At 32.1% G+C, this 9,689-nt stretch overlaps 1 protein-coding gene across 1 annotated transcript; it reads right to left on the bottom strand.

The window, feature by feature from the left end:
* Positions 1-4,816: 4,816 nt before the first annotated feature.
* LOC120068827 (S-adenosyl-L-methionine:benzoic acid/salicylic acid carboxyl methyltransferase 3-like) lies at positions 4,817-9,314 on the bottom strand. The gene is made up of 4 exons (XM_039020462.1): positions 9,124-9,314; positions 8,559-8,963; positions 6,236-6,490; positions 4,817-5,290 (listed from the first exon to the last, which is right to left on the bottom strand). Exons 1-4 carry the CDS (start codon positions 9,181-9,183, stop codon positions 4,922-4,924), a joined length of 1,089 nt encoding a protein of 362 aa, XP_038876390.1. The 5' UTR covers positions 9,184-9,314; the 3' UTR covers positions 4,817-4,921.
* Positions 9,315-9,689: the final 375 nt, after the last annotated feature.

The following is a 9,689-nucleotide window of genomic DNA, read 5'->3' on the forward strand; positions in this document are numbered from 1 at the left end:
CTGGATTGTGGAAAATATTACACGAAACAACATTTATCATTATTCCATGACCGCAAACCCAATAAAGAATGATCGCTGCAAGATGGAATGCTCAATACCAATGTGGGCGAACAACGCTTTAAATTTGGGGGAATACTCTTCCTTATCCTTACTTCAAATATCTTGCACTATCTCAATTGCATATACTTCCAAAATTTTCACCGATCCTCCGCTGACTACCGCAAACATATACACAAGTAGATAAGTAATAGTTTATCGCATGTATTCTTTGCCAAGTATGAATTTCAATGATTGAAAATATGCTTCTATCTCTTTCATTAATACTAGAGTCAACGTAAATGCTTAGGATAGGTCACCTCATGAAATATTTCTGAAGTAGAGGGTTTACTAGGCCTTTCTTTTAAATTTTTTCTTCTTACAACGCATTCTATACCATCGCACATGACTTATTTTAACTTTGGCTATGAAGACCATTGCCGTATTTTAAATTTCGGGGTGGGTAGTATTGTCCAACCTTGCTACAAAAAAAATAAATATATATATATATATATATTGCATTAAGTAACTCACTGTCACGCAATCGGGAATCCATGTTTGATAAGAGTAAGTTGTGAAATACACTACTACTAGTTCGATGTCCACCATGGGCACATCGTGGGGGCTAAACAAAAATGAAAGTAGATCACCAAGATTTCAACACAAAATAAATGACCATAACTCATTGCCAAGTTTGGTATTGAGTTTTAGTCTGAGAAAGCGAGTGCATTTTCTCGTAGTTGGGGATGGTCCACATGACATCCATGGGGGCAATCCAAAATGAAGGCAAGACTCGCATCAGCGTAAGGTCAGAAAAAAAAATAGCAATGAAGAAATTTTTGTATAGATAAATCATTTGACACCCCGAGTGTCGGAAATATTGTTCGCATTTTGTGAAAATAATATACTAGGCTCACCTCTCGTGCCGAAGAGTGTTCCAAAATTTCTAAGTAAGAGTCCTTTTGAAAGTGTAGCTTGCAATTCCCTAAGCTTAGAAATATTTAGAGAAGAGATTTGAATAAGACTTAAGGAAATTCTAGCATTTAGGATCTGAACGAAATATTCTTGAGAAATCTTAAGAAGAAAAACTTTGCGGTTAACTTTGCTAAAGAATCTTTAACTTATGCTTGAGGAACCAAAACATTGTTCTAAAATCCTCTGAGGGCTGTGATTAATGAGCAGAAAATGCACAGGACCATAGTGCTAAGTTCTTCAAACAATGTTAGCGATTGCCGATTGATAGAATATGTTAAATTGCGTCCAAGCATAAATTTCCATAATATTGTGCTGGTACCATGCGCTCCAATGCATCAGAGCAGTTGATCTTTATATTTTTGTACAGAATAATGTTGTTAACGCAATGCAAAGAATGCGATCATAGGATACATTGGTCAGAGTGCAACTTCACCGCAAAATTTTGTGTGTTGATCGTACTCGCAAACATCCACCCGTGAGAATCACCGCAACATGGTGGGCACATTCAACGAAAGGATTATTACGATCGATGGGTCAGAAAGCTGACAGCAGATCGGAATCAAAATAAGTGACCGCCGACAATGGTCACAAAGTACATCCAGCTTTATCGGTAGACAATTATCTAGCGCATCAGTCAGAAATTAAAGTTGTCCCATCTGTACAACTAGGAGAGAGAAGCCACCTTTCATCTTTGATGCCTATAAATACCAAGTGCATTCTTCACAAAAGGGTTAAGAAATCAATTACTTCATCACTTACAAGTTCACGCCTTTGTTCATACTTCTCTTTTACATTTTACGGTGGAGCTAGAGAAGAGTGGTTGATGCCGGAGATCGTCCAAGTGGCTCGAGAGAGAACCTTGGGCGTAAGAGCAGCTCGTGAAAGCGAGAATATCTTTTGAGCACGAGTAGAACTGTGTAACGGCCTGGTGGCAAGAAATTGCTCCAGGCTCTTATATACTTGCATTGTTATTTGTACTTCATCTTATATCTATTAATGGAAGTTTTATTTCTACTTCTGCTCACTCTCTTAATACACATGAGTAGCTAAACAAGTTGAATGGGTTGAGAGGAACTAAGCTAACATGATCTAGGAAGTTCATTGCTTACGATTGTCTTGTTTTATGTTTTGCAAATTACCCCTTTAGAGTTACTCGAGAGAGAATCTAAAGAAAGAACCTAATGTCTCGAGAGAGCTAGGTTAGAATCTGGTCTCGAAAGAGCAAGATTAGATTGCATAAACAAGAGATAGGGACTTAGAGATAGGCTCTGTTCTCAACTTGCATCGCTTGCATCCAAGGAATAGGAATGATATTATGTGATCGCATATTTGTGTGAATGTCATGTTGTCATCGCATAAATAGAGATAGAGGTTTATGTGTAAACTCTGTAGACTTATCGCATATTTATCGCATGCGTTCTAGCCTTAGAAGCCATGGTATTCTCGCCGAGAGGTGGTTTACTATTGTATGCATGTTGTACGATCGTAAAGCATGAACGCAACCTAGGAAGTGTTAGCCAAAACCCTTCTCAACCTGTTCGCCGCATATTCATCGTATTTTTCGTTTACCAACTCTTTTCAAACTCTGTCGCATTTATTATTATTTTCATCAATGCAACAACCACCCAACATTTGTTATTTCATTGGTTACCGCAAGTTTTCATAAAAATCTCCAACGCAACTATTTTTACAAGTCCCTGTGTTCGACCCTAGACTTACCAGGAAACTTAGAGGAATTTACACTTGGATTCTGTTGGGGAAACTTGTGTGCACAATGCTATCCATCAACACATATCATCTGTATTTTCACTTAATAAAATAATGCATCAGGTACCCATAAATCATAAATGATAATAAATAGGTCTGAAAAACAAATCTTAATAGTAAGTTTCAAACATCAAAACTAAAAGTTGAAAAACATAAAAAGAAATCTAAATATCATGAGCGGAAGCATAAAAGTGGTCCCAGTGACTTGATCACTAATTCTCCTTGTCTATCACTGGTGCATCTCTACCTTTACCTGAAACAACAATATGAGAAAGAATGAGTATAAAATACTCAGTAAGTAACCCTGCTACTGAGGTCGGGCGAAGCATCTATGTCCTCTAGATGTCTACCTCTTGTGGAACATAAAAACTTCTCTAGTGCTCATGGGACACATACATACATGAAAAACTGGTTTCTACCCTACTGTAGTTAAGTATAACCACTACCTCTGGTGAATCCAGAAGGCACACAACCCCTGGTGAATCTCGAAGGAAACACAACCCCTGGTGAATCCCGAAGAACACACAACCCCTGGTGAATCCCGAAGGAAATACAACCCCTAGTGAATCCCGAAGGAAACACAATCTGGTGAATCCCAAAGGAAACACAATTTGGTGAATCTCAAAGGAACACAATATCTGATGAATCCCGAAGGAAACACAATATCTAGTGGACATCTAACTGATTAGTACAGACACTACCACAGTCTCAACATCAAAATTATCACAACATGGTTCTATAACATACATATACATCTCAACATCATGGCTCTACAATATACATATACCTCCAGTCATCCTAGTCTCATAACATACATATACATCTCATCATCATGGTTCTATAACATACATATATATCTCATCGTCCTAGTCCCATAACATTCATATACATCTCATCATCCCCAGATTCAGTAGGATCTCCAAGAATAATAATATACTCAAATCATTGTAGCATTCAAACATCTCCATTCGCATCTAGTCTTTAAACCCCCATGCCAGCAAGGCATATATAAACATTACACCATTAATATATCCTCATTAAATCATAATTATTAATAACTGACTCTAGTTCTTTCAAACCTCAGTCAATGAAGGCATACATGAATATCATGTTAACTAATGATCCTCTATAAATCATAATTATCATTGTCTGGCATTAGGGCAGTTCCAGTAGTAAGATTATTTACCTCGATACTAGATTCAGATATCGATCCAAGCGACAGTCTTCAATAATCAATCTTTGAATTTATATCCCAACGAAGCCGTAGCAACAACCACCCTCAAGATTCTAATCTCCAAAATTTTCCTTCAATCAGACCATGCTTCCAAATTTTAATAATTTTTTCCCGTAAAATTTTCAATTCACAAAGAATTTAACTCACCCTCTTCTACAATGAAATTAATTATTTACATTAATTTCAAATTAAATTTGTGTGACATAACCCCCTTTCAAAATGAAATGAATTCTTGACATTAATTTCAATTACACTTGTGTGACATAACCCCCTTCCAAAATGAAATTAATTATTGATATTAATTTCAAATTAAATTTGTATGCCATTAAAAGCCCAATTTCCATAACTTCCCTCCAATTAAATATTAAATTGAAACACCTCTTCATTCCAAAATGAAAATTAATTCCTACCATTAATTTCCAAATTGAATTATTTCAACGTCAATCCATTAATTTCCAAATTGAATAATTTCAACGCCAATCCATTAATTTCTAAATTGAATAATTTCAACGTCAATAGTTAAATTCCCGCAATTACACTTAAGTCCAGAAATTCAAAAAATGCCCTCAATTAATAAAAATTACTAAAATTGGTGTTATTTTTGTTTGGTGAATATTTTTGTAATTGCGTTGACATAGTTCGTGACATTCATTAACATGTGATAGGTACTTTCCTATTATTTTTTTATATATTGTAACTCACATGACAGAGAACAAAAACAGAAAAATAAACAAATAGTAACAACTTTAGTATGATCGTAAATTAAAATCCGAATATAAAATCATTTATTTTTCATTTAGCGAAATAAAAAGTTGGAGATTATTTTATTATGATAATCCGATATTTGCCTTGTATTCAACATCTCAATGATTGAATCACATGGCATATTTAATTTGTAGCAACTTTGGATCATTTGATTTTAGTTAAGGAGATAGTGAGGTTGATACATTCCATAATCTCCTCTCTTGCCATGCAATCAGTAACAATCTTTCTGTGTCGGCAAAATAATTCTTCGGCAATGGATTCTCCAAAATGATGAATCAAAAGTGGTTCAGCCACAGATTGCATACACTTGGCAAAATCATAGCCATCAGTATCGGCCATAGACTTAATTAGTGAGCTTAATTCAGTCTTGTGAACGTTTAAGTTAATGCTTGAAACTTGCAATAGATTGAGGATGAAACTTCCTTCCTTTACAACCTCGGCTTCAACTTCCTTTGGTGATGGCATATAGAATGGAACATTGAATGAATCTGCCTTTTTCTCTTCCACAATTCCCTATACATTAATGAATTAATAACAAAATGTATTGGATTATAACATATTTAATAAACTTGAAAAAATTTATCAATTGCCAATTTGTTCCATGAACTTTTCAGAAAAAATGTTCCTAACTTGTCAAAGATTTTTAAACAAATAGATCCTTAAATCTTCAATTTCGGTTATCCACATATTTCAACTGTTTTTTTAAAAATGAAATGATATATAGATATATAAAATTGAATCTTATGCTTAATAACAAAACAAACTTTTTGTTTAGTGTTTATTAGGACAACAAATTTTAAAAAAGATTGAGTAGGTCAAAGATATATTTAACACAAAATTGAAAATTTATGGGTCTATTAAATATCTTTTAAAATTTAAGGACCAAATAGATATAATCTCGCAATGACATTGGATATTTTTTTAACTTCAATAACCTATCATAAATTTTTTAATGTTCAAAGACCATATATATAATTTCTAAAGTTCATAGACCAAATAAATACTAATTTTTCCTTTGTTAAATAAACACTAGTTTAGAGAGACCAAATTATACTCTAGAAAAAGGGAAAAACCACATAAAGGAGGCAAAAAACGGGTGAAATTTCAAGTTTTTTTTTCCTTGAACTTTCATATTTATGTCTATTTGATTCTTAGTGTTTCAAAAGTATCTAAAAGATCTTTAAATCTCCGATTTATATATAATAAGTCCATTTTTAAGTCCTTGACAAATTCGAATTTTATAAAAATTAATTGTTCTAAATAGATATAAATTAAAATTTTATGTTTAATAGAATCTTGAACATGAACCATCATGAATTAGCCTAGTGGTAATAGAAACATCAAACAAGGTCAAAGAGCCAAGTGGGGTCATGGGTTCGATCCATGGTGGTCACCTACCTAGGATTTAATATCGTATAAGTTTCCTTGACACCCAAATATTAAAAAAGTGGATATTACCTCAATTACCATGGTGTTGAGAGCTAAAGCCAAGAGCTCCCAAATATAATAAGCTCCGGATTTTGATGGATCTTCACTTAGTCTTCCTACTAATGTTAAGACCATATGTCCACCCATTACCAATTCCTCAGCTCGACACTTCAAAAATATTGAAAAGTCTTTTTGAAATTGTTTATAATAAGCTTCAGCCACACTCTTTGGACTTGTACTACCTATGTAAATGTTTCCTTTGTTATTCTGTATCCCCATAGGAACCTGCAATATTCAATATAACTTTACCATAGTATATACTAATGTACATTTAAAAAAAAAAAGATATAAAATATAGTACAAATATGTTTGTATACAACCAAGAGGGTTTCAGAATGAGGTCCATTTGTGATTGCGTTTATGGGAGTAAAAAGTGAAAGAATCTTAAGAGTTTAATTATTTACTAACTTACCACCTTTTGAATTCAACTTCCTTGAAAAATATATTATTTCTTTTTCCTTGAAAAATATATTATTTCTTTTACGCCTATTCACTTTTCAATTTTCTATAACAATTTTGTATTAATTTTATCAAACACTTCGGTATTTTTTTTTAAGTTAAATTAAAATTTATCAAACACTATTTTTGTTTCATGTCACAATTGATTGCAAGAATTATTTTGAAAGCTATAACAATCTCACACTAACCTGAGGAAGAAAAAAACACTTTTGATCTTTTCGTTTAAATTTTGTTGCATTTGGATTACTAATACCCCGTTTGACAATTATTTAGTTTTTTGGTTTTGTTTTTGAAAATGAAGCCTATAGACATTATTTTGACCTTCAAATTTCTCCATTTGTTATCTACTTTTTACAAATGATTTAAAAATAAGTAAAAAAATTGAAAACTGAAAAAAGTATATTTGAAAATTTTGTTTTTGTTTTTGAAATTTGGTTATGAATTTAACCATTGTGCACAAAAAAATATGAAAATCATTGTAAGAAATAGAGAGAAAATAGGCTTAAGTTTTTAAAACAAAGAATCAAAAACAAAAAACAAAAAACAAAAAATGAAGGCCTCGTTTGGTAACTAATTAATTATTTGTTTTTGTTTTTGAAAATTAATCATATTCCATCAACATTTTTTACAACTTTTGCATCTTATTTAAGTAAAATGACTGAATTCTTACTCAAATTCTAAAAATAAAAATAACTTTTTGAAAGTTTTTTTTTTTTAGTTCTCAAAATTTGACTTGGTTCTTTAAACTATGAGTGAAAAGTAGATAATAAAAGAATAAATTAGAGAGAAAATAGTGTCTATAATCTTAATTTTTAAAAATAAAAATAAAAAATAAAATAATTATCAAATATGATCAAAATGATTATGACATGGGATGAAAGTTATCAAACTCCACATTTTAGCGTCAGAATCTCATTCGACACTTTTGGTCATTTTTTGTGATACGTAGGGTTGATTGGAAATCTTTTCGAATTATTTTCAAAATGACGTGACATTAATAATATTCACTTGATATTCTCTAATTGAGTCGATGAGAGAATAATATATTTGACAAAGTGGGGAGAGAAGAGGGGAAGAAGGGAAAAAAGATATAAAATAATAATAATAAATGCATCATTGTCACAGCAACCACCTAACATATATAGAATTAATATATTTATGGCATGTTTGTCCAAAAATAGTAAAACAGAACTATTAAGCTAGACTTACCTATCAGAAATGGAATGACAAACGTATAAACAACCGGAACCAAAAGGCAAGATTATATTTTAAACCCGTTGATATTCCAAGAAAGTAAGTAAATACTCATCAAATTGTCATAAAGATTTATATGGTTAACTAACGGTGTGTTAGTTATGTTTACGGATAGAAGAAGAGATCAATTTTTTCATTGAACAAGATACTAAATTAAAGATAATAAGATTAGGAGTTGCATCAAGATATTTCAACTACTTTGACACCTCTTTAACACCCTCCTCATATCGGGATACCAATAGCGATGCATTCATTCAAATGAAAGAGTATGTCAAAGAGTTAGAGGACGTACAGAGGAAGAGATCAATTTTATTATTAAAGAGAAAATCAGATAATATGAGGCATCATTAGAATTGGATAGTTTATATGTAACTCATCCATCTACATTATAGGGTCAAATTATATTGAGACCTCCATACTTGGTTATTGGGAGAGTTCGATACCAAGACATTCTAAAAAATCTTATGGGCTAAAATATTGAGTTTGAAAATTCTAAGATCCAATTGAATCAATAAATTCAAATCTCACAAAGCAAAATTTTATTTTCTTTTAAAATATAAACAAATATGTTTAAACCCACCTGAGAGAGCCAATGGAGACTACTAGATGAATGAAAAAAGTGCACAGTTTCGCTAGGAAAGAGTCTGGCATAGAAAGAACCTGGCACACCATTGAAGAAACATGTACCAAAATCTCCTCCAATATGGGTCTTTAAATCTTCCAAGAAGCTTGGTAATATTCTAAAAACGGCATTGAAGTCATTTCCATGGAGGTCATTCAAGAAGATTTGATACTCCAAAGGCTTTTTGTGAAGCTTTTGACGAATCTCTTCTACTTGTTTGATCAGATTGGAAACAACTATTAGAGTGTTTAATCCTGAAGAACAACCCAAGTCTACTATTGTTATGGAAGTTGGAAAGTTTTGATGGTAGAAATTGGTAATGGCTTCCTTTGCAATTGAGCAAGTCATGGATATTATCTCTCGCTGTGTATTAAAACTCATAAAATTAAATTTTGGTGTTAACAAAAAAACGAATAAACAATTCTTAATCAAGAATTCATTCATGAAAATTTGAGCTTAAATGTTAGAGTACTAAGAAACATATATAACCATACTCAAAATATATAAATAAATAAAATGTAACCTGAAGTAGTGAGTTGTTGACATAACTGGTATCTCCCATACCTCCATTTACATGCAACATTTCCACTCAAATTTCTATTTACTCTTGAGATTCTATGCTGCTATTTTGCAAAGGAAGGGGCACACTCCCATTTATTATATAGAAGAGAGAATTTTATATTGCAATAACCCAAAGTTAGTTTGTGTTTAGATTGTATTTGACTTACTGAGGTTTTAAATTCAATAATTTATTTTAGGTAACATCCATGATTTAATGGTCCGATTGGACTAATATGAGAAAAAGGTGTTTTTTAAAAAAAAAAAAAAAAAAAAAAAAAAAAAAAACCCTCATTTTTATTTAATATTAGGGTGTATAGGATATAAGAGTATTATTCTAATTTTACTTCTGTACCCTTGATATATTATAGCTATATATTATTAGGCTTCATTAATGAGAAGGAAGAAGACTCCAATTCATTTACATTTTGCCTAACTTGATATGAAATCGGAGCAATAAATTTGGGTTTTCTATGGCCGCCCAACCTTCTCTACCTTCTCGACTCGATCCACCATCGACGGAGGCAGATC

The sequence above is a fragment of the Benincasa hispida genome, unplaced genomic scaffold (genome assembly GCF_009727055.1).
Source record: "Benincasa hispida cultivar B227 unplaced genomic scaffold, ASM972705v1 Contig1147, whole genome shotgun sequence".
NCBI classification, from domain to species: domain Eukaryota; kingdom Viridiplantae; phylum Streptophyta; class Magnoliopsida; order Cucurbitales; family Cucurbitaceae; genus Benincasa; species Benincasa hispida.

What these genes read in the sequence shown, in the direction of transcription:
- LOC120068827 (XM_039020462.1), bottom strand. Translation starts at nt 9,183, where the DNA reads ATGTTGCATGTAAATGGAGGTATGGGAGATACCAGTTATGTCAACAAC. An exon ending in TCAACAACTCACTACTTCAG is followed by an intron (nt 8,964 to 9,123) that starts GTTACATTTTAT and finishes TTTAATACACAG; the next exon opens with CGAGAGATAATATCCATGAC. An exon ending in GTCTCCATTGGCTCTCTCAG is followed by an intron (nt 6,491 to 8,558) that starts GTGGGTTTAAAC and finishes TGAATATTGCAG; the next exon opens with GTTCCTATGGGGATACAGAA.